Here is a 23015-nt window from a genome sequence, read left to right on the forward strand (position 1 = left end):
TGGGCAGCCCATCAAACCCAAACATCAGCTGTCGGTACGCCACACCTTGGGCACCAAGATCCCTTCTGAGCTCTGGCCCCTGGAGTCTGTAGAGTCCAGGGTGCTCACACCCACAGAGTTTCTTACTTTTGTGCTTGCTTTTTATTTTCCTTCTCAATATAAAAATACATTCAAGTCATTTTGAATGATATAGAAGGCAGAATCAGCAGAAAAGCAAACTAAGAAACTGCCAAGGAATCCAAACTGACGTGACACAAATGCTGCCCCGGGAAGAGGGCCCGTTGCTGCAGCAGCCTGGAAAGCTGGGCTCTGAGCAGAGGTAAAACCAAATGTTCTCTGTTGCTGAGCTGATGCTGCTGATATTGTTACCTCGGGCTTGCTATGAAATGTGCGAAGATGGGCTTGGGCTATAAGTTTAATGCAAGTCGAGGATCATAGCTATGTGGAAATCATTCGGGAAAGTGAAGACAGATTCTGACTTTATGAGTATGTATTTGGGCATAATAACTGGGTTTTTCTAAATAACTTTTTAATTTTATAGAGCATAATTTACCAACATCACCGTTTCGTGCCTGATGAGAAATCAGACACTTCATGAGCAGTGGTGCTGTGTCTCACACCTCTCGTCCACTGAGGCAGAGCACCGGGACAGGGCGTCCAGCATCTCCGGACAGCAGGACCGGGGTGGCAGTTAATGAAAGGAAATCCTACCAGCAATTCTTTGGGGACTCAGTGTGCTCTCCTAACTGCCTGCAGCTTGCCTGTCCTGGTCCTTTACGTGCAGCCCAAGGTTCTTGGTTTTTGGGGATGGTCTGAGGGAGACTGGAAACAAGCGCGTTTAGGCTGTATGGGAAGTGTGTGGATTTATGGAGGCTCTCAGCTTGGGTTTGTGTCTGTCTTTGGAGAGAGATGTGCCTAGCACAAAGGAGGAAAATGAAACAGCTCTGCTGCTTCCTTCTCGCTAACCTGGGTTCACCTGTGCGAGGTGAGTTTAACCCTTTTATGAGCACTAAGAGCGTTGGCCGTGGTGTAATCAGGAGGTGGGAAATGCCCCTTTTTAGGGAGAACTCAAACCGTTGCTCTTCGTGCCCAGGGCTGTCTTTTCCGTGGTTTGCACCCTTTGATTTGGGAAGAGAACAAAATCCAGGAGTGTTTTCGTGAGGCTCCTGCGCTGAGCGAAGCCGAAGCTGTGGAGCCAGGCTCCCAGCGCACTGCACAGCGCCCCACGCTCACCGCCCCGCCGCGGGCCAGCCGGGCTGCGCCTCCGTGCGTGGAAGGAAAAAATAACAAAAAATCAAAAATCCTTGGACCTCTGAGGTCGGCAGTTTCTGAGAAGAAAGCGCTGCTTCCCCTTTAAGCCCGGAGCGGCTGGTGTGTGTGAGAGTGTGTGCGGGAGCGTGTGTGTCTCCTCCTCTTTGAGTGACACAGCACTTAGATATGCCTATCAGTAACTTAAACCCCACAAACTCCACCTTCTAAGTGAGGAAGCTGTGGGTTGATGGAAATGTAGTGAGCAGATTGAGACAGACAGTGAATCATTAGCAAACTGCAACGCCAGGATGAACTTGTCTGGAACCTAAAAGGAGCAAACAGCCTCCGAGTCCTCCGCGGCGCTGGGTTTTGCTCCCTACAGCCAAAGTGGATCTAAAAGCCGGCTGAGCCCCACTCCAAGATGCTGCTGGTTTCCCAGCGGGTAGAAGCACCACGCATGGAGCCCCACATGCCGGTGAGCAGCAGCGCAGAGCGGCGCGGCACGAGTTGCTTGCGGGGACTTGGCCCGGGGAAGTTTTCGGGGGGCGCCTTTTTCGGAGAAGCCCCCCCGAGACCCCCCCAAACTCGCCCTAAGGATTGCTGCCGGCTTCCTGCCGGGGCCGGCGGGGCACCGTGTCCCTGGAGAGGGGGACCGTGCACCGGGGCCAGGGGAGGGAAGGGAGAGGAAAGGAAGGGAAAGGGAGGGAAGGGGGCGCCGTGGGGCCGGGCAGCGGCGGGGTGCGCAGCGCTGCCAGCTCCCGGTGCCCCCCCGGCTGATGCCCCGCCGCCGGGCATCGCCTGCAAACTTGGCTGCGAGCGCCGGGAAGGTGCCATGGGAGGGCGAGGGGGCCGCTGCCGCCCCGCGTTGGGGTTTTTTGTGTTCCAGAAGTCCCGATGCCGCTGTTGGCAGCGAGGTGCCTGGGGATTTGGGGAGCCGGCAGCGCACGTTCCCTGGGCAGGGTGTTGAACAAAAGGCGCCGGGAGGAGCCGCCGCTGGGTCCGGGGAAGAGTGCGGGGCGGCAGCGCTGCCTCCGCGCCCGGGGACGGGGATAGGGACGGGAACAGGGACGGGGACGGCCCCGAAGTGCGGGAGCTGCCGCGACCACCTCTCCCCCCAGCCGGTGCGCGGTTCCCACCAGCCCCGGTGCTGACTCACTGTTTGGGGCTCTGCCCCCCGCGATTAACGCCGGGCTTCGGAGCAATTGCCGGCCACAACCGCGGCGCTCGGCTCCCCCAGGCACCGCACGGCCCCGGCCGTCCCTGTGCCCCCCCCCCGGCCCCGTCTCCGCCGGGGACCCCCAGGCGCTCCCCCCGGGGTGCCCGGCGGCTTTGTTCGGGCACGGCGGGGGGGCTGTCAGCGGGGCCAGCGGCCGCTTGGGGGAAGAACAGGGGGGGCTTTGCATCCCTTCGGGACCCCCCCCTTTCCCTCCCGCGGGCCACATCTAAATTAAAGGGCCGCTTTTGTTCCCCGCAGCCCCGGCGCTGCGGAGCGGCCGCGGGGGCGCCGCAGCCCCGTGAGCGCCGCGCCTCGCCCCGTCGGAAGCGGGCGGGCGGCCGGTCCTCCCCCTTCTCTTCCCTTCCCTTCCCTTCCCTTCCCTTCCCTTCCCTTCCCTTCCCTTCCCTTCCCTTCCCTTCCCTTCCCCTCTGTGCCCGAGGGGGGCGGCACGGCGGGGAGGGGGCGGCGCCGGGCTCCCCCCCTCGAGTCCCTGCGGCTCGGGGGGGCGGCGAAGCGAGCTCTGTGTGTGTGTCTCCCCCCCCCGTTATATAACGCCGGTGCTCCCCCGCTCAGCTCCCTAATCCCTGCGTGTTTCCCCCCCCCCGGTGTGTTCCCCCCCCCGGTGATGGGGAAATCAAGCTGCCGGTGTGCGAGCAGCAGCATATGGTGCCTCCGGGAGGGAGGCAGGCAGGGAGCCGCGAACGGCCTTGAACCTGCCGGCCCCAGCAGCTGCTGGCTGCCCCCCCCCTCCCCGCAGCTCCGCTCGGGGCCCCCCCCCCCCCCGGCCGGCGGGACCCGGCCGCCCCCTTGCAGCGCTGCCGGTGGCCGTGCGGGGAGGCAGGGGGCGGCCCCGGGGCTGGGGGGGGTCGGGGCTGGGGTCGTGGGGGGCGGCCCCGGGGTCGGGGTGGTCGTGGGGTGGTCGCGGAGAGCCGGGGGGGGCTGCGTGAGCGCGGCCGCGCAGCGACGGCTGCAGGCGCAGCTCGGGGAAGTTCCACGCGAGCACCCAAAAAAGCAGCCAGGCGCTGCCGGCACTGCCCATTTGCAGCTCGCTCTCGCTGCCATATGGTTGGAAGGGGGGAAAGAGAGTGAAAAAAAAAAAAAAAAGGCAATTTGGGAAAGATGCTCTCAGCCGAAGGGAGGAGTGGGCTGCGGGAGCGAGATAGGAGGAAATTCCATGTTAGGAAAGCATTAGCAAGGGGTGACTTCTAATGTTTTCCTGCCACTGACGTTGACAGTGACACACATGTGTGGGCTGAAATTGGAACGTCACTGAGTTTTTAAACTGAACCAGGAAATAGTCTGTTGCTCAGGGATAAAAAACAAATAGTGTGCATTGTAAGGCAGGTACATGCAGCTAGCAGCTCCTCTCCAGCGAGTGAGGGGCTGCTCAACGGGCAGCAGTGAGCAGCTCGAATTTAATTTAGGATTTTATTTTCAGAGTGTTTTTTTTTTTTTTTTTTTTAACTCGAGGTTTTTTGTCTCTATTTTTAATCCTTTCAACTAACGCTTCAGAATCAGAAAAGCAAATATTGACAGGGCTTCACTTGTAGTCCCTTGTAACTACGTCAGTTGAACCTGCAAAGTCTCCTGGATTTTTTTTAAAGCTAACACAGTTGTTAAAGGATCGGGGGGAGATTAGTGGTTACAGAGGCAGTTATATATATTCTTTGGTCTTTTGTATGGCTCCCTGTTACCCAGGTAGAAGTGTTTTATAAATTATAGTGTGCCGTTTTTTATTTTTTATATTTTTTTACTGATCTTGTTACTCATAATGTGGTAGCACTTGGAGGTTTTATGTGGGAGTAAGGAGCTACTGTGCTAGATGCTTTCTGATGGTACAGGAAGATGTACTGAAAGAGTTCAGGATGCCAGGCATCGGGCTGGCCCACCGACCTGCCCTGAAATGCCCAGCGACCTGCCCCGTGCAGCTGCAGGACAGGCATCAGCCCGAGCTGCCTTCCTCAGCAGAACAAAAGTTAGGGAGGCAGAAGGTAACACAAGGACAAGAGTAAGTAAAGTCCCAGAGCCGTCCCATAGGTTAAGTACAGTGCAACTCACTGGTTCCCAGTCATTTAATCAATAAATGTTCTATCTTACTTGCTACTCTGATGAAAGTCGCCTTAAAATAACTTTTATGAGTGCGTAGCCATGGGAAGGCAAAGTAAATCTTGCAGAAGCTGTGACAAATGGACTTAGCCAAACCGGGGGGTGGAATACTCGAAGGTTGGCTGAGCTTTTTAAGTAGGAGGAAAGGCAGGATCCCCAGGTTTTCATTGTTCCCTTGTGCTGGCTGTTTCTGAGTTGTCAGCATTTTTCCACATTTAGGAGAAGGTGACTATAAGTTACGATTCATTAGTAATCGGTATGGTCTCCAAATAAAGATAGCTAAATCAGTTTAAGCGATGCTGGCGCCTCTCCAAGGAGCCCTCTTTACATCTGACACGTTTGCCACTCACTTCTTTGAGGAACAATTAACACTGTACACTGCTATTTTTCCCTCTGTGGGAAGAGCAGTGGTGTAAGTTGGTACAAAGGCTTTCTACCTGACGTTCCAGTTTGACTTGCTATTTTGAAAAAGGGGAAAAAAGTATTTCAAACTGGAGGAAGAAGACACACCAAGGCTTTGCGTTGGACTGTTTTATATCAATATTGATTTTTTAAGGGGGTTTGTGTTATAAAGAGGGAGCTTTTATCCCCCTGAGCTCTCTGGCAATTATCTTCCTGCCATAAATGTTGATACGCACATAATGGATGTAACTAAAAAATCTCCTTATCCCAGCAGAAAAGGCTGACTGTTTGTTGGAGCAGAGAGAATGCTGAGAGTGTGAATAGACAAACCCATATGTCGCTGGTGAGAGAGATAAATGATGGACGAACAGGAGTTGGTTACTATGGATCAGCACAATAAACCAATTCCCATCATACACCTCTCTTAATAATATACCAGTTTCAATGCCATTGACGGGTAACCTAGGTAGCACCAGTCAACTGTAAGTTTTTCAACTGTTCTTTTATACATCTCAGAGAACAGTTGGGACTGCTCTCATTTTTTTCAGATGGTGGGTGCTAAAATTGTGCAGGACTTCCTTCCTTGCCAGTAATTTTGAAGGGGAACTTCAGAGCGCTGCTATAAAATGCCAAATGTGTGCGATGCTCTTGTGCACGCGTAGTAAGTTTTGTTTTGCTTCACCCGTAAAAGGGGTTCACTCCTACAGGCAATTGCTTAAAAATATGTCAAGAAACCATTTAGGCACTTAGTACTGCCCTCATTAGTGTTGTTTCTGGTTGTATGGGATATTGGAAGATCCTGGAACATTGTTTTTTATCTAAGTGAAAATAGCAAAAGCACGATATTGTTTTATTAAAAAAAAGAACAACCCAGCAGAATAGGCAGTGATCAATAATACAGTTCTGACTTTCTGTAACCCATTTCAGGGCTGCCAGAAGCTCAAGGGAAACTTTGCAAAACAGTCTGTGCTCGTATCATGGTCTCCTTCCCCTGATCGTTACTGTTATTGCTAGCATTTTGCACAGAAAACAGACGTCTTTGTCAGTTAAAGGTTTCACTTTATGTCCTTCTCTTTTGCTGGCTGTTTTTCCCTGTAGTTTGCTGTGGCCCGGACTGTTAGTGCTGTTCGAAGGGCAGGAATATCTCCGGGTGGTGGGTGAGCAGGGCTCTGGGGCTGCAGCTCTTTCCGAGTCACCAGGTGCACTACGAGGCAGTGATGCCATCAGAGAGGGGAGAGCTAGCACATGCAAACAAGCTACAAAGAGTCTGAATTCCTCTTGGGAAGCCTCCTCATGGATAACACTTCCCTTTTGCCTTTCCTGTGCACATGTGGAGTCACAGAAGCTGCCCAGGAGACGCTTTGGTGAGCATCTGGGCTGCGCCAGGATGTGCCAGGCCCTGTGGTGGGATAGTGACCGTGGTGCTCCTCACTCCTCTGAGGGCAGCAAGGCACGCGTTTGATCCTAGCATTGAGGGCTCAAGGATCAGGCCCTTGAATAGGGCCGGGGATTGTTCCGTGCCCCCGACCCCGTTTGGAGAAGTAAAATAGAAAGGGAGCGGGGTGAAGGACGGTGTTGTGTCAGGCTGCATTTTGGCTGCTCCTTTGCTCCTGTGGGGGAACGGTTGTGCCCAAGGGGTGAAGGGGAAGAAAGCTGCGGGTGCCTTCCTCCCTGCATTGCCAGACAGACTGAGTGACAGGGAACAGGAGCTGTGTCTGGCAGTTCACCCACAGGCCTCTGCTGGGGCCCAGGCCGGGCAGAGGCAGGGAGATGTGGGGTTTGGGATGGCTCCCTGCCTCCGACACTGCCACCTCAGTACAATAAGGCACCAGCAGGCACTGAGGGGATCCAAGGGCCCCTGCTCCAGGAGGCCGCAGGGGCGCCAGGCCGACCAAAATTGCTCTTTGGGGACTGGTGGCCGTGCTGTGAGGGGGAAATGAGGAGCAGCAACGGGCCCTGGCTGAGGGCAGGCGTCGCGTTATGATTTGTTGAAATCCACTTCACTTTCCCCTGCAAGGGACTTGGCAGCTTTATTGATAAAGAAGTGTTACATAAGCACCCCATCAGGCATGTCCTAATTTGTTAATAATTGATGATCTGGGTAGTACAGAAATACCAGCGCTGCTCATGCACTCCCACACCGATCTGCAGCCTCTGCCAGCCCCACACGTTTGGCTTTTACTTCGGTTGTACTACAGGCTGTTTTCTTTATTCTTTTTTTCTCCCACTGAGTTTCCCTGTGCCTGTGACCGCGGTGCCTGCCCCATTTTCCAGCCCAGGTGGGGGCCGCTGGGGGCTCTGGAGTTCACCAGGGCCAGGGCTCCTCAGTGCTCCCTGTCGGACCACAGGCCGCACTTGCATGGGCAAAGAGCCTGGGCAAAGAGCCTCTTTAATTTTTTTTTTTGTTTGTTTGTTTGTTTCTTTTATAATTCCGTGGAATGCATTTTTTTCTCTAGAATTAAGCACCTAAGAAGTCCTGGCAGGTTTGGGAGTGACAACTACCCAGGATGTGCCTAGTTAGTGTCTTGAGAACAACACGGCGCATGTGCTGTGTTGTGGGCAGTGAAATCCATTGCCTGCATTAAAATCACAGGCAGCAAGGTAACTTTCTAGTTATGTTGTGAAATATAATGCCATTGTTCACTTTTATTAACATCCAGAGGTGGATTACCTGGCGGTTAGAAGCCTGTTCTGCTGTGCAGAAAGCCTGCCTTTAATTTCAAGTGGCCGATCCTGATCAGGCAGTTGGAGCGTCTGAAGCGGCGATTGCTTTGAGCCCTGCACCTCACTCAGCGCACCATTTGCGTGGCGGCGTTGGCTGCTCGAAGACTTGCTCTGACTTCCAGCACTCCCCTTTGCTGCCCCGGGGTGCGCTTCCCAATCCCCCGTGCGCTTTGTGCAGCGCTGGGGAGGACTGGCAAGCTTTCTGCTCTGTTTGCTGAAGAGGGCCCAGCTTCCCTAAGCTGCCTGTCTGTCAGGGATTAATTTAACCTCTAATTACTACGTTTTCTTCACAGTTTGCTGCACATGAGCGTGTTATAACAAAAGCACAAAGAAGTATGTCATTTTATTTAGCCACTACTCTGAAATTAATTTAGGGGGTATAGAGTCAGATCTGACACACTTGGTGTTAAAATAATTGTGCTGGCATTAGAATTAAAGTACATAATCTTGTTGTTTCTAATGATACAACAGTACTGGTGTAAATAGTGCTGTTAACTTGTTAGTCTTAGCCACAGGAATAGAAGTGATACCTAGTTACAGAGAAATGTTCAAATGATCATGTCAACAAAAGTCTCCCCCAAATCGTGGCTTGGTTCCCAGCCACCATTTTGGGTTAGGATTAGGTGTCCAAGAGTAGTTTGTTGTATTTTCTAAAAAGGTCTTCCAAACTGCAATAAACAAACATTTAAGATGGCCTGGGTTTCTTCCAGCCTGGATAATGACTTTTTTTTTTTCTTTCTTAACATGCGGCATCTTGGGAACAGTACAAAAGGCCATATGTCCTCTTCTGTCTGCTCACGCTGACATCAGAAATACAGTATTGCACATTGCACCAAGAGGAGTGTATAGTCTGGAAGGAAGGGAAGGAGTCTGGATATGTTATGAAACATATAATAAATTTAATCTTTTCAAGTTCTGTGTTCTGTAATATTTACAATAAAGTAGGTTGCTGTTTTGTTTTGTTTTGCTTTTAATTATTATTTTTTCATTTGAATCAGGAAGGTTTGGGTTGGGAAATGCAGCTTATATTCAGTGTAGGTCAATTTTGTTAGAAGAGCTGTTGTTGTTGTTACATGGGCTGGATCCAGCAGCTGCCTCTTCATTCTGCCTCAGGTCCATCGCCTCTGAGCAGACTTGTAGAAATGGCTTTAAAAACGTTAGTTCTTACATAGGGTTGGGTGTGCAGAATTGCTGGTTGTGTGCTGGTGATTTATATTTAGTGGAAACAGAAGACGGGTTGTATATTTTTGTGTCATGCATTCAAGTTATAGAGCATGAGCTCAGATTGGTAATTCTTCAGTAAAAGCTATAACTGCGTTTGATGGGAAACTTTCCCCAAAGATTCCCCAAGGTCAGGTAGGACATGGTTACAGAGTCAAATCTTGTAGTCCCTTTCTCAAAAGGAGAATTAATGTGGCATCATTACCCAGGCTTGTGACAACAGTGACACGAGGTTGCCAAAAAGACTAATGGAACGCGATGGATGATTGATTCTCTCTACCGTAGTAGATCAGGTTATTCCTCCAAATTCCTTCTTCAATTCTCTGAATTCCCAAACTGTAACCAATTACTGTAATTATTTACTCTAATAACTTCTAATCAACAAGTAAATTGAACAGAAATTGAGATCAACTGATGTAAGGGCCTGGATGGTTCGGTGAAGTGACAGCAAGATATGGAGACTCTTCTGCTGATCAGCAGCTCCATGGAGTGGCTGTTGGATAGCGGTGTGGAGCCAGTTGTACGTCCCTGTTCTAACTTTTAGTGGATGTGAATTTTCAAATATAATTTTGGAGATATTCTAGAGTAAAAGCCAAACCCAAATAATGCCTTCTCTCATTTCAAAACTGTCAGACTTTTTTCAGGGGGGTCTGAGTGCCTACAGCCTCACAGGCCTCCGGAGGTGGAGGCAATTTTTTCAGTAAAGAGTTCTCAGGTTCTTACTTGTCCATTGTACAGTGGGGATCATGGCGCTTTACCTTAAGGATGCTTAGTGAGAAGGTGAGGGAAATATCAGTAAAATGAGTGAAATATTTAGTTAAGCATAAGTGCCTGTAATTAGCTAAGGTCTTTCTTTAGGGACTTTTCACATAGTTGGAAAGTATCTTGAAAATAAAGTATATCTTACTCTGACACCTCCACCCCACCCTCCAGTATGAATTATAGTTTTATTCTTGATTTTGCCTATAATGCCAAAGCAAGTGTTTGTTTTGTTTTGTTTTCTGGCTTTGTGGCATAGTATCTTCCTTTTTGCTGAAACTTCAGAATTTGACCTAAGAAGAAAGAGGGGAAGAAAAAAAAAAAAAAAAAAAGACATTTTATATTGGGTAACATTAGACAAGGACATTGGAGTTTGTCTAAATCCAAAAATTTCTGTTTGTCTTCCACATCAAGGGTCATGTGCTAAACATTTTCTAATATTTCAATGCATAAAGCTGGAAATAAAAATAGTACTGAAGAGTCAGAGTCAACATCCAAGTAGTTATTTTAATGTTTCATTTTCAGTCCCAGCCCTTCATAGGTTAAGTTTTGGGCAAAGTTAAACAAATGCATATTTTATGAAGGCTTCGGTCATACACAGCTCCACTCTGGCTCTAGAAGCTTTTTCCCCATACAGTTGCATTAGTTTAAGTACAATTACACAACGTGTTTGATGTGGTTATCAGAATGGATACAGAGTATAATTTCATTTTGCTTTGACAAGTTGCTTAAAATTTTACTAGGATCTTCACAATTCCAAGTTTATATGTGGAAATAATTTCTGAATTCATCTGGTATTTCAGCAACCCAGTAGATCGTGCTGATTGTCATACACTTTGAAGGACTTCACTTTTCCTGTTCTTTTAACTTACTTATTTTCTTAATTAACTCTGTTGATTTAAATAAAGTCACACAGACTGAGAAAACCCCAAGTATATACAATGCTGCAGTCAGAAATACAGGCAAAAGGTTTTGATCTCTGACTGCCAAATGGTGACTCATTAAAAAGGAATTTTTGTTCCTCCCTTTTCAAAGGGTTACTCACTACCAAGTAGTAAATATCTAGTTTTGATGCTACTACACTGAAATGCCTGACATTGTTGCTGTTTTAAGTCCTGTAAGCTTATTTGATCAGAGGCTCCATGAAGCTTGTTTTCCTGTTGTTTCTCTGATAAAGAAATTCCCCAAATATATTTTTTTAAGCTTTATCCTGTCAGTTTGAGCGTAGTCTAAAATGAAATATGTTTGGTTTATAATAACAGAGGACCCTTCCCATACTTTAAGCAGTGGCTCATTCAAATTATTTTTAAACACACAGCACTATGCAAGCACTAATTTCTTTCTAATTTTGCATTGGGTAACATTAGACAAGGACATTGGAGTTTGTCTAAGTCCAAAATTTTCTTTTGTCTTCCACATCAAGGGTTGTGTGCTAAATATTTTCTAGTATTTCAGTGTGTAAAGCTGGAAATAAATCATACTGAAGAGTCAAGAGTTGAAATCCAACCAAAAGAGTGCCCCTTTTCTCAATTTTCATATTAATCTTGACTCTTTGAGTCATCTCCATTGTCTTCCTGTACTTACCTATTCTACACATTAAATGGAAGGGCACAAAGTCATGTTTGAATCCTCCATCTCCATCTCCTCATCTTATTTATGGATTGGTTAGTTTGAACTCTACATAGCGTCAGAAGGATGTTTTTGTGGTTGCAGCAACACTTGTGTTTGACTTGAAGCAGAAAGAGAGCGCGTTCGGGCTCTTCAGTCTTTATGAGAAGTGAATCTTGGTCCCTGATCCCAGAAGGTAGATCAGCCTTAATTTCAAGTGAAAGTTGTGCATCTTCAAATAACTTCTCGTGTCAGTTAAAGTTCAATATTCTTGAATTCCAGAGATGTAGATGGGTAGAATCTGAAGTTCAGGGCAAGTGTGAAGGATGTAAGAAAAAATGTAGATGCTTCTCCTGATGCCTTTCTCCCCTCTCCTTCAGGGCTTCCAGAATCTGTCAGCTTAATGCAGTGATTTGATTACGTTGTAGTGTTAAGCTAAAAGAATAAATCTGAGTGCCTTGGGAATGGGGAACCGATCCAACAATTGAAACCAAACAAGTTAATAAACATGAAGCGTTTCTACACGGTGCTGCTGCAGAAATGCTACTTCCAGAAATGCTTGGGGCCGGCCATGGCATTGGACCAGTCAGTGGGTGTGAGGATGTTCCCCGTGCGCTCCACCAGTAACCGGGTGCTGTGGGGTGTGCTCTGTGTTTTGAGAGAAGTGTGTGTCTTCTGTTGGTTATAGATCTTGAATATCTTGGATGTAGCAGGCTGAACTATTCATTGCTTCCCCTGTGCTTCCCAGTTATTCCAGTACATCTGGAAAAGTTTGACTTGGGCAGTTGTGGTCGTCCTTTCTTTAAAATCCTTTTGGCTCTACACATCTTCTGCAAATGCTATTTTTCCTCTTGACAGCTCTTCTCGCCCTTCACCCTACCCCCGAAAGTCCACCCAGATAAGAGAGCATTTGAGTGACTGTCCGCAGAGTCTGAACTCCAAGTTAGCCGCTCTGAATGGTTGCTGATGCTCGCATGCCTGGCCACATACAATCTGGAGTCTTTTGTAAGACAGCGTGCAAAGAAATGTTGTGAGCTACAGCAGCAGTGTCAAGTGGTGCTGTGTAAGAAACTCTCAGCTAGCCGCATGCGTGGAACTGATTTTGGATGTTGTTACTTGTGAAGATAAGGTATGAGCTAATTATTGAAAGTCTTATGCAAGCCGATGGCTTTAGTTTTATCCTAAGAGTAGCAGCAATGGTGAGCAACCAGTAAATGACCGATTGTGGCTGCCTGCCAGTCCTTCTTTTGGAGGATCTGTATTGGTAAGTGCATGTCAGCTAGTTCATGATTTAAAATGGTCACCCACTTTGCAACCACAGAAGCCATCCTTTTGCTGGCTGTTGTGCCCAGAGTGGTGGCAGGTTGGGGTCTTCGTGCCAGGGCTGCAGGAACAGCAGCATCATGTGCTTTGCCCTCTGCTCTCCGAAATGCAGTGAGGCAAACTGTTACACTTCGCGTGGAGCGCATGGCTTGATTAACTCCAATTACCCTCCTGTTGGGCGTGTTTGCAATGCCAAGGGGATTAGGTGGCATGCATTTTCAAGAAATGCACGTTCATTATTAAGAAAGGTTGTGCAATAACATCCAGTGGTCATTTCCTTTCGGAGCCTAGCTCCGTGTCTGCAGCATAGCTGCTTGTTTATGCATACCGCCGGCTCCCCACGCAGAGGTGGACCAGCTCTGCGGCGCAGGCTGGCCCGGCTGCACGGGCTGGGGCTGCCAGAGCCGCCGATGGAGAGGCAGGGACCTCCCGGCCTAGTGGAGAGCTCCAGGATACGAGGAGGCCATGGTAGGGGCACGGTGGCCTGGGTCGGGCTGGGACCAAAGGGAGGATGAAGCCATGGGCTGGGGAAGCCGGGCAGGTATCAGGGGCAGAGCGATGTGGGGAGAAAGGATGGAGGTGGAGGGAGACGGTTCCTCATGGGCATGTCTGCCAGATCGGCATCTCCTGTGGCTTCCACTTAAGCAGAAAATGTTTTGTCTGCCAGCTCACTCAGTGCTTCCTCAGCACTGACTTTACGGGTGCCGGTTTTCTTTAATCTCTTGTATTCTTGTTCTTTCAAGTTGGTGACTCTTTTTTTTCTTGCACTTCTGCTTTTGTACCTTTGTTCACATCGCTCTGCTAGAGAGATCGGCCTCAGCAGCAGCACAGAGGTGTGGGGGGGAGCCAGTGATCGTGGCTCTGTGTCACCTCAGCTGATTTGGTCCAAAGGACTTTTCTTTGGGCCTGCTGAGTGCCCGGGCAGCCCAGCTGGCCTGGCCGAAGCACTGCCTGCCTTTTGGTGAGCCGGGGCCAGCACTGGGCCACACATTGAGGTGTGCCTGCACTGCTGCCCTTGCAGTGCAAATTCAACGGTTGGTGCTTTCTTCCAGCCCACCTGGTTGCTGCCATAGGACAGCCACGGGTGCTGGGCTAAGCCTGAGCTGCAGAACTTGCTTCAGACGTTGAGTAAACAGCCTGGCGCTGAGCCCACACGGAGCAGCCACAGTGCCCGGAGCAGTGTGGTGAGCTGTCCCCAGGCCAGCTCGCGGGGACGTCTGCGCGACCGCAGCATGAGTGCAGGATCATCGTGCCTCGCCGCGTCCGGGTGCTGGAGGTGGAGCCTGCTGCTGGCAAGCCAACTTCCCAAACATCCTTTTTTGACAGAAATTTCGGGTCTTAACCTGGCTCTGGGTTCTGCCAACCTGGAGAGAGTCATGTTCTCTTTTATAGCTTCTCCAAAGGAAAGAGATGCAGTTCAGTGTTTATAAAGGCAGACAGGAAAGTAAAAGATTCTTTGGTTCTCTTCTCACACGTAGGAAAAATGAGTCACTCTGCATTTCATTACCAAATAGGAGCTGATTTACCAGGGTGCGTGCTTGGAGATGAATGCCTGGGGATGAGCTCCTATAGCTTCCTCCATGGCCGTGCTGCAAATGGGCTTCGGCCAGCTTGATGTAACTCGTTCTGTGGCCCTGTGCTGTCTTTTGAAATGGGAGCAGCACCCTTCTTCTGATCTCCCAAAGACTAGAAGGCTGATTAATATGGGAATTCTTGATTAGCTTTAATTTAGCTAAACTTCTCCAGGAACATACACTTCCTGAATTGCACAAAGAAAGACTCTTTAAACACAAATCCCAATCTGCGTACTGGAGATCCTCTTGGTAGGTGTGGTGACTAAGATTAATGTATGCCTGATGCCTTTCATCTCCCGAGTACTTCACACAGAACAAGCATTTCATCTCCACAAAAGACGTATGCGTTGAGTGAAATAAGTTTTACTGTCTGTCTTTTACTTTAGTAGGCAGGGAAACCGAGGCAGGGAGATTAAAGTTGCTTGCTCATGGTTACAAAGAAGGCGAGTGCGGAAACTGTAATTTCTGGTTTCTATCTGTGTCTCCAGACTCCTGTCTCTTCTTTCTGAGAAAAAGCAGTAGGACAGACCTTGGAGTAAGACAATCATAAGAATGTGGTGAGGCAACTCAGTAGCTGCTGCAGCTGCACCTGTGGCGCTCAGCTGGTGCCTGGCGAGTGATGTGCCGCTCTCCTCCCCTGGAAATGCCGTGTGTCATCCGCCCAGGTGTCACCACGGAGTGATGGTTGGGTCACCAAGCATCCGTAGATCGTCCTTAGGCTGATCCAATGGCTCAGTTTAACCACTGGTCCAGCCGGGCTGTTGGAGGCCTAAGTATGTGGTGAGATTTCTGGATGGCTTCTGGAGATGTTCCTTTGGAGATGGAGTAGAATGTGATTGAATAATAGTACTGAATTTTAAGCATGTGTGAAGTGATTAATATGGAAAAATGATCTTTTTTTGCTTTTGACTTGAGTAGGGCCCCTCACAGAGCTCTGTGCTGGGCCAGGGCCTGGGTCAGCAGCAGCGCTGCGCCAGCCCAGACTGCAGCCGGGCAGAGCACTGGGTGAAGGCCCACACGTAGATCTTGGTTTCAATAGCTTCCTATCAAGATGACTCAGTGGACAAAGCTCAACATCTGAGAAAGTTCTTATCTGAGCACGCATCTGACCTTTTGAAAGAGAAACGGGGCGGCCTGCAGCCCTGCCAGCAGGCTGGCTGTGCTGGACGGCCAGGCCTGGGGAAGCACGCGGCAGGGCGGCCGCCCCTCGTCCCTCTGGCTCCTCATGAAAGAAGAGGGAGATTGTCCTCGTCCAAAACTAGAGCCTGCTTTGAGGTGGCTGCTGCAGAAGCCGCTTTGTTTGGTCTAGCTTTGGCCATAAATCCCATCCCCATTCCACGTGGAGTAACGATTTTTAGGCGGCGGTGAGGGAAGGGAAGCGGGCGAGCAGAGCGGTGCCACCCCGCTCTCCTTGCGAGGCCACGGTTCAAAATGTTTAATTAGTTGTTTCGAAACGGCGCCTCTCCTCCTCTGAGGGAGGAATGATGTATCAGCAAAAGCTGACCAAATTGATGTAGCAAATCAATTCTATGGTAATCCGTTTATTTAAACTTTGGTACTTAATTTTATAAGCTCTTCTCAAGTGTTCCCGTGCTCCCGTTCATTAGCTGGTATTCTTTTATGCGATTGCTTGGAGGTTTGTGCTGCAGATAGCAAAATGGCCAGACCATGCCACTCTAAACTGCCTCCAAATGTAATTCGAGCAGGTCTGCAATAATAGTGCTAAAAGAAGAGCTATTTAGTGGCATTATTAATGGGCAAAGAGTTCAGGCAGGATTATGAAAAAGTAAATTTTTATTAAGAGTGGAGGAGCTAGAAGAATGGACTGATTGCCCTGAGTCCTCTGGGCCCTCGAGCAATCAATTTCCCTTTCTAGTATTCAGTTACTTGCTAATTGTATTGATTTTTATCAAATATGTGTACAAATCAATTTTATATTTTAGTGCTGTTAAAAGCTTCCTTCCTTCCTTGCAGGCAGTGGGGCTCTGATCATTCTCGTTGTCTTCTTCCTTGATTTTAGTGCTTTTATCTTAATGTGTATTTTCTTTAGGATGTGCATATTTTCCTTTAGGACTTTTCTCCAGACGTTTGACCGAGTGGGGATCTTACACACATGCTTAGGGTTGGAGCAAACAGACGTCACTCAGACAAGAGCTCAGTGGACGCGGTGGAACTGTCTGCTTAGGTCAAAATTGCAGGAAAGGGATGTGTTGTGTCAGAAAATGGGTGGGTACAAATGACCGGAGAGAGTGACCCCCTGAAGAGCAGGAAGCGCTGCTAGCGCAGGAGCTAAATTGTGCTGCAGAAAGGTTGCGACTGGAAACAAAGAGTGGGAGAAACGCTGAACATGACGCACTCTGATCGAATAAACATGAAAACGAATGGGACCAAAATGCGACTCTGAAAATAATGCAGGCTGCCTTGTCAGCGTGGAGTCCAGCATTTCGGAGAAGTAACTCACGCGCTTTACTTTAAGTGGTTGCTGGAGACTTCTCCAAGCAAAGGGAATGCATCAAGCTCTGAACAGAATAAAACAACATTCTCCATTTGTGTTTGTTTATGCCCATGGCGGTTTAAATTGTTCCTGTCAAGCTTACCTATTTCCTAGGATAGCACACACTCGCTCTTTTTTAATGCAAGTTACACAGTTTGGAGTTGGGCAGAGTATCTCTGGCTTTTGTGTAAGCCTGGGAACTTGGCTCTTGTAATTGAAATGTTTGGGTATGTGCAGGCTGTCAGATCCCGCCCGAGAGACTTTGAACTTTCCGTGGTGTGAGAAGTAGGCTTGAGAACAAGAAAAGTGGGAGAGCAGAGCTCGAGCCTGCCTCTGAACATCACACTGCAGATTTTATGGCGCTGTGCTTTCTGCTATTATTGCCAAGGCACTTTAAAATAAAAAACTCATTCCTTTCTTCAGAAGGGAATTGTTGCACTAGCAAGTGTCCAGGTATATTCACATATCCAGTAAAATACACTTCTCATTAAAAAAAAACAAAAACTAATATAGTGGAAGAAACATGAAGTGCTTTATATTTTACACTGATCGCTTCTGTCTTTTTCATTTTTGCTCTGCTCCCTGCTTCTGCTGCTGTCCCTTCCTTGTGCAGCAGCCCCAGCTGGGATCCCCAGTATGAACCACAGGCTTTGCAGCCGCTCCTGTATCCTTGGCAGGGCTGTGGCACGAGGACACACATCTGCAGCTGTACGTGCACCGTGCCTCGATGGTTTGGATGGCACCGGAGCAGCTGGGGCTGCTGTGGGGAGCTGCCAGCAGCAGCTGACCGTGGCCCCACCGCAGAGAGCAGCAGCATCTTTCGCGCCCCGCCGCAGTTGGGCTGTGCTGCCTCGCTGCTGAGGCAGCTTTTCTCACTACCGTCTTTTTGGTATTTCCAGCTCCACTGTAGGCACCTCAACCGTAATCACCAGGATAATATTTTAGAAGCTGGGTAGGAGAAGCCAGTCTCGTTGTCCTTTGATCTCTGTGCACAGGAGGATTCCTCGCTGCTTTCCCAGCTAGCACAAGGCTGGCTGTATTCTGCTGGTGTCGGTGCTGCCTGCTCTGGAGGCTGGCAGGCGGCGTAACCTGCGGGTAGGGGCTCTGTGGGAAGGGAGCCGGTGCTCGCGTTGCCTCTGGCTTTGCATAATCTAGCGAACTGTGAGTGCGTTTTTGTCATTAGGTTTCTACAGCACCTCTTGTATGAGAAATCACAAACTGGATAAGCTGTACAAGGGGTCATTACAGCAGAGAGAAGATAAACGTACCGGTTCTGCTGGAGGCTGTCCTCAGGCTGTTTGTTATGTGTCTCTAACACTGTCACTACATCACACACTTCCTCGATCTCCGTATTACCCTACAAGCCTGTCTAATGGGATCCTCTGTTGCTGATTCCGGCTTACCCTGACCTACTTCTTTCTTGTGTCCCAGCAAGCTGTCAGGAGCTATCAGAGCACTGGGAGCTGAAATAAACACTCACTGAGGGGAAAAGCAAGACTGTCTCTAGTGAATTTAATTAGCTTTCTTTAACTGGCTTGTTTGCTTTGTAAATCACATCATTTTTAGTCAAATTTAAGGGATAAAAAAAAAATCTGTAATTAAAATCAAATGATGCACAACCTTATCAAAAGTCAAGGGTTTTAGAAGTTCTGTACAAAAAGTCACTTAGTTTGTAAACATTTATGGTGCTCTGAATATTTTAGGGGGAAGAAGGGTGAGTTTGAGATGCTTTTTGGTTTGGGCATCTTTCTTCAGATAGGCAGAAGATCATTTTTATTAGTTGATATCTCTACCTTTCTGTGAATTTGAAAAAGAAATGTGTTTTTGGATTTAAGACTTGAGTCCTTTCATCAGTAGTGCCAGCTTACTGGATACAGTTTTTAAATCCAAATAAAGATTCATAATGTTTCCTTCTGTCCTGTAGCCAACGCTTTAGTTTACTATCCATAGTCCAAATGCATGCTGTTGCACGAGGCTGTGGTTTAAGGCACAGCATCCCTTTGCAGTTCTGTTGCGCTCCTGAGTATTAGCACCAAAATCCTTGTACTTTTGGCTCTGGCAAACCAATGAAGCACTGCCTTGGCCAGCCATCACTGGGCTGAATTTGAAAGTGCTTGTAGTGTTTTTATCAGGCAGTATGTTATGTCTTTCAGGTGCTTTACTGTGTTTCGGTGTGGCACATATTTCTCTTAACAATTGATGTTCTTGCTCTTGTCAGCATAGAGTCTAATCCTCTTGCTGTTGAAAATGATAAAAGCCCTATGAATTCCTAATATGTCTTATCAGAATCTGGCCAAACTATAAAACGTCTGACCTCAACTTCTGATTCTTCTTCAGCAGAAATATGTTTCTTACTTGCGTCATGCATACATATTGAGAGAGCCTCCTGAGTACTCGGCTTATAGAAATACACCCATCCTTGTGCTGAGCTGCAACATGAACAGAAAAGGATTAAAGGATCACTGAGAAAGAGATGGGTATGGATGAATTTGCAGCGTGCAAAAAGGTGAAATACAGGATAAAATGACTAGCCAAGAGTATGAAAGGCATTCAGAATCGCTTTCACAAAGCCACAGTACTTCTTCCAGTCCTTTGAAAAGGCTGTAAGATTGGCCAGCCCGTAGGACCCCCCAGAGAATTACTTTTGGTAATAATTGCATTCAGGACTATAATGAGCAGCCTGATGGCTTGATGACTTCTGAGTAACTCTCCAGCTTTCTGCTCACTGCAAGATTTCCAAGAAGGAAAGGAGAAATGTTCTTTCTTCAGAAGCAGTTTTGGAAGTCCCTTGGCACAATCTGCACGGGACAGGACACTGGTGGTGGTAGGGGTGGAGTTTGTATGGAATTGTTGGCAGTTGGAATATGCTGGCAGATTTCAGTGGTTTTACAGAATTCAATCAAGACAAGCATAGCCAGGTGAGTGGGGTAAACCAGCAGCAGTCTGATGAAGTCACGTGAACTAGGTTTGCTGACCTACAGCAGGTAGAAATAAAGCAGGGAAAGCTGAGACATCCCACTTGAAGAATCCACATATCTTAAATGCCTCCTCTGAACAGAGACCAGAAAAATTATAAGTATTGTAACTTCAGAAAGTTTGCTTACATTCTGTTGCTTTACTTGATCCCGACTCTCCCTGGTGGATTGAGGCCTTAAGTATTTTTGGCATCTGAGCTGTGCAGAGTGGGAGGAATACACATACTTCTCTTGGGTCATCACTCCAGGGAAAGTGGGTGAGGTGGCTGCTGCGGAGCTTTTATCGTGGGCATGGGGGCAGGCCTGTTAGCTAAAGGGCTGTCCCTGGAGCGGGACAGATCTGTATAACCTGATCCAGTGTGAAAGGCAAGAAGAACACTGCGATCTCCCTGCCCAGGCAGCAGGGTGAGCAGTGGAGCAGTGGGGTGCCAGAGGAGGTAAGGCTACGTGCATGGCTGGACCCACTGAGCAGGGCTGGCTGCAGCTGGGAGCCGGGCAGGAGGAAAAGGATTCTCCTGCACTGTGGGAAAGCAGGAATTTAGTGTGTTTAGCAGCAGCCACGTGATTAATCGCTGCGTGCCTGTCATCTCTGCGATAGCACCGCAGTCCCTCCATTCATCTCCCTGGCCTCTGCTCGGCAGGGAGAGCAGCTCCGTTCTCTCAGGGCACGTTTGCTCATGGCAGAACTCGGGAGCAATTCTGCCAAGGAAGGGATCAGTCCCGACGTGTCTGGGGCACCGCTGTAATCTGAATAATAAACACTTAATTCCGAGCTCCTCATATTTGGCTGAGGTTGTTTTGTTAAATGATGCTTTGCTTAGAGGACACAGAAAGGGGCAAATGTTCAGTAAGACTTGAGTCGTTTAACTTAAATCAACCTCCTCCTACCCACTATTGACATATCAAGAGAACCAATGAGGCATGTTTAATTACACATGCACCGAGTTTACAATTAGTCTGCAGACGGTGATTTTTTTTTTTTCTTCTGATGCAGCAAGGAAACATTTGATCCGGCAAAAGGCCTGAGTAGCTGTAATATGAGCAGGTTTGGGGTTGCTTGGTTTGTTTGTTGGTGTTTTTTTTTTTAATTCATTTTAAATGTGAGTGGAATGTTTTTTATCTTCTAGGTCAAATGATTTAATCTGATGCTTTAATGTGACATGGTTTAGCAATCCTTCTGCTCCCCTTCTGCATGTAATAAGTGACAAAAGTGTGGCTCCTTGCTTGATAAATGGGTTAACAGTATTCACAAGGCGGGTAATAGAAATCCATATTAATAGGTGGAAATTGGCTCTTGATGCCAGGCAGGAGAGTCTAATGAAAGTATTATTGTTTTAGCTTCCAGCTCCTTTGGAAGCTGAAAGCTAAATGCCTGTATTACATTCTTATTACCTATTTATCACGCCATATAGCTGAGTGGATGTTTATTAAATTACATTCATGTTTAATGCCTGTTTGTATACTTTTCACTGAACGTGTTCTCAAAGGAAATTTTCTGGAAGCGTTTCAGAAATGCACAACTATTTTCCCATTCTCCTTTTATAAAGTAAAACCATTGTTGCCAACTGTCAATATACAATTGGCTTGGAAATTAAATTGTTTCCTGCTAAGCTGTAAGAACCAGCTAAACCTCCTCTATTTAATTTTGGAAATAAATATTTAAAAAGCTGAAAACACACGGTGTTCTTGGGTAGGGCTGACTCTATTCTAGTCTTTAAAAATACCCGAGATCCCAGGAGTTGGGCTTACCTAATTTCTGCTTTAATTTAGCATTAAATTGCTTCATCAGGGATTTTACAGATGACCTTCTGTGTGTTTGTGATTCTTTTGAGAATATTTAAAATAGTACTGAATACCATCAAAGATAAGAAGTTAGGAGCCTTTTTTTTTATTAATCTACCTACTTACGGCGCTTCTCCGGTGCCGCGTTCTTGTTTTCTTCTTGAAGCATCACTTTCAGTTCGTTCCACCTAGGTTTAACAAACCAAAAACCACAAAGCCAACCCAGTACAGCTTGGGTATTCCCACACAGCTCTGACCTGGAGAGCATCAGGGTCTCAAGGGCTTCCTGCGAGGGAAGAGATCAAGGGAGGGGGTAGGCTTTGTGCTTTCTTCCACCCGCGGTGCAGCCCCGTGCCCACGCAGCCCGGAGGCTGACGCAGCCTTGGGCAGGGTGTGAGGTTGGTGAGGACAAGGGCTGACAGCCAAGGGCTCCTGCTTGCATCTCTGCCTGCCGTCCTGAGCAGCACCTGCCTCTCCAAGCCCATGTCCCGTGCTCTGAAACCAGCAGAGAGGGGTGCCTGGCATTTCCACAGGCCCTGTGTGCTGGGCCTCAGCTGCACAGGCCCGTGGCTGGAAACCTGTGGTGGTTTCCTCCCAGACAGGAGGTTCGACTCCTACTCTTACACCAATACCTGCGATCGGTACAGATCCCAAGTGTGCATTCTCTCACTTCACCAAGTTACTCGGCAGCAGCGGGCCTGGCACTGCCGGCTGCAGCGGCCTCAGCCCAGGGAGTGCGGCTGGCAGCCTCCACTGCGGGGCCGGGGCACCCAGCAGCAGCGCCAAGTTCCTTCCTCAAAGGCTTTGATAGCTCTTGGCTGCTCGTAGGTGAAGTTTGGCATGGGATTGTGTTAATCCATCAGTGCGGCCTGTGGAGGAATGGGATGTGAACCACGCTTACTTGCTTATATTTTAAGAAGTCGGAGCTGCTCTACGTGTTTCAGCTCTCTGCTGTGCAGTCATACAAACACTCACTGCTGTCATGAGCAGGTTAATCACTTTATCACTTTTACGAAAATTTTGCTGCTCTTTAAAGAGCTAATCTTTGTCACTAGTGGGTCCTACAGATACGCAGAAAGTGCACGTGCCTTCAAGTTAGAGTGACTGAAAAATACTCTGTATAAATGAATGTCACATCCTGCTCCTCTCGATCTTGATCTGCATTAGAAATTTTGCAAAGCAATCCAAAACACTGTCACAATCATACTGCCTTTTTTTTTTTTTTAAATGGGGGGGGAGAAACAATAAATCAGTCTCCTAGACTATGTGAAACATATGAGAAGTAGCATTTTGAACAAATTTCAGCAGGTTTATTGGGTGTTCAAATTTCAGGTGTCTCGCATTAGCAAGACATTAACATTTTAAGAGCCACTGCAAGTGTTCCTTAGATTTTATACTTATTTAAGAACATATATACAATTTCAATTAGTATATATGTTTATAGAGAGAAAGAGAAACTCTATCTCTGTTAAGCATTTTAGACGTCAGAGGAATAGGCTCAGAGGAACAGGAATTTACAATGTTTCTTTCAGTTTTAATTCCCTGAAGTTCCTTTTCACTACTTGAACCTCTGCCTTACC

General features: G+C 47.9%; 1 protein-coding gene across 2 annotated transcripts in view; it reads left to right on the top strand.

Annotated features, from left to right (window-relative positions):
* The first annotated feature begins 1470 nt into the window (after positions 1 to 1470).
* The window catches only part of MAMLD1 (mastermind like domain containing 1), a 77294-nt gene continuing 55749 nt past the window's right edge, over positions 1471 to 23015 (top strand). For both annotated transcript variants that reach the window (XM_084534197.1, XM_084534198.1), the window contains exon 1: positions 1471 to 1726. In XM_084534197.1, the coding sequence (XP_084390323.1) occupies positions 1673 to 1726 (54 nt within the window). In that variant the 5' untranslated portion in view covers positions 1471 to 1672. The remainder of the gene's footprint in view (positions 1727 to 23015) is intronic.

The sequence above is a fragment of the Aythya ferina genome, assembly GCF_964211825.1.
Source record: "Aythya ferina genome assembly, chromosome: 13".
Taxonomy (NCBI): Eukaryota; Metazoa; Chordata; class Aves; order Anseriformes; family Anatidae; genus Aythya; species Aythya ferina.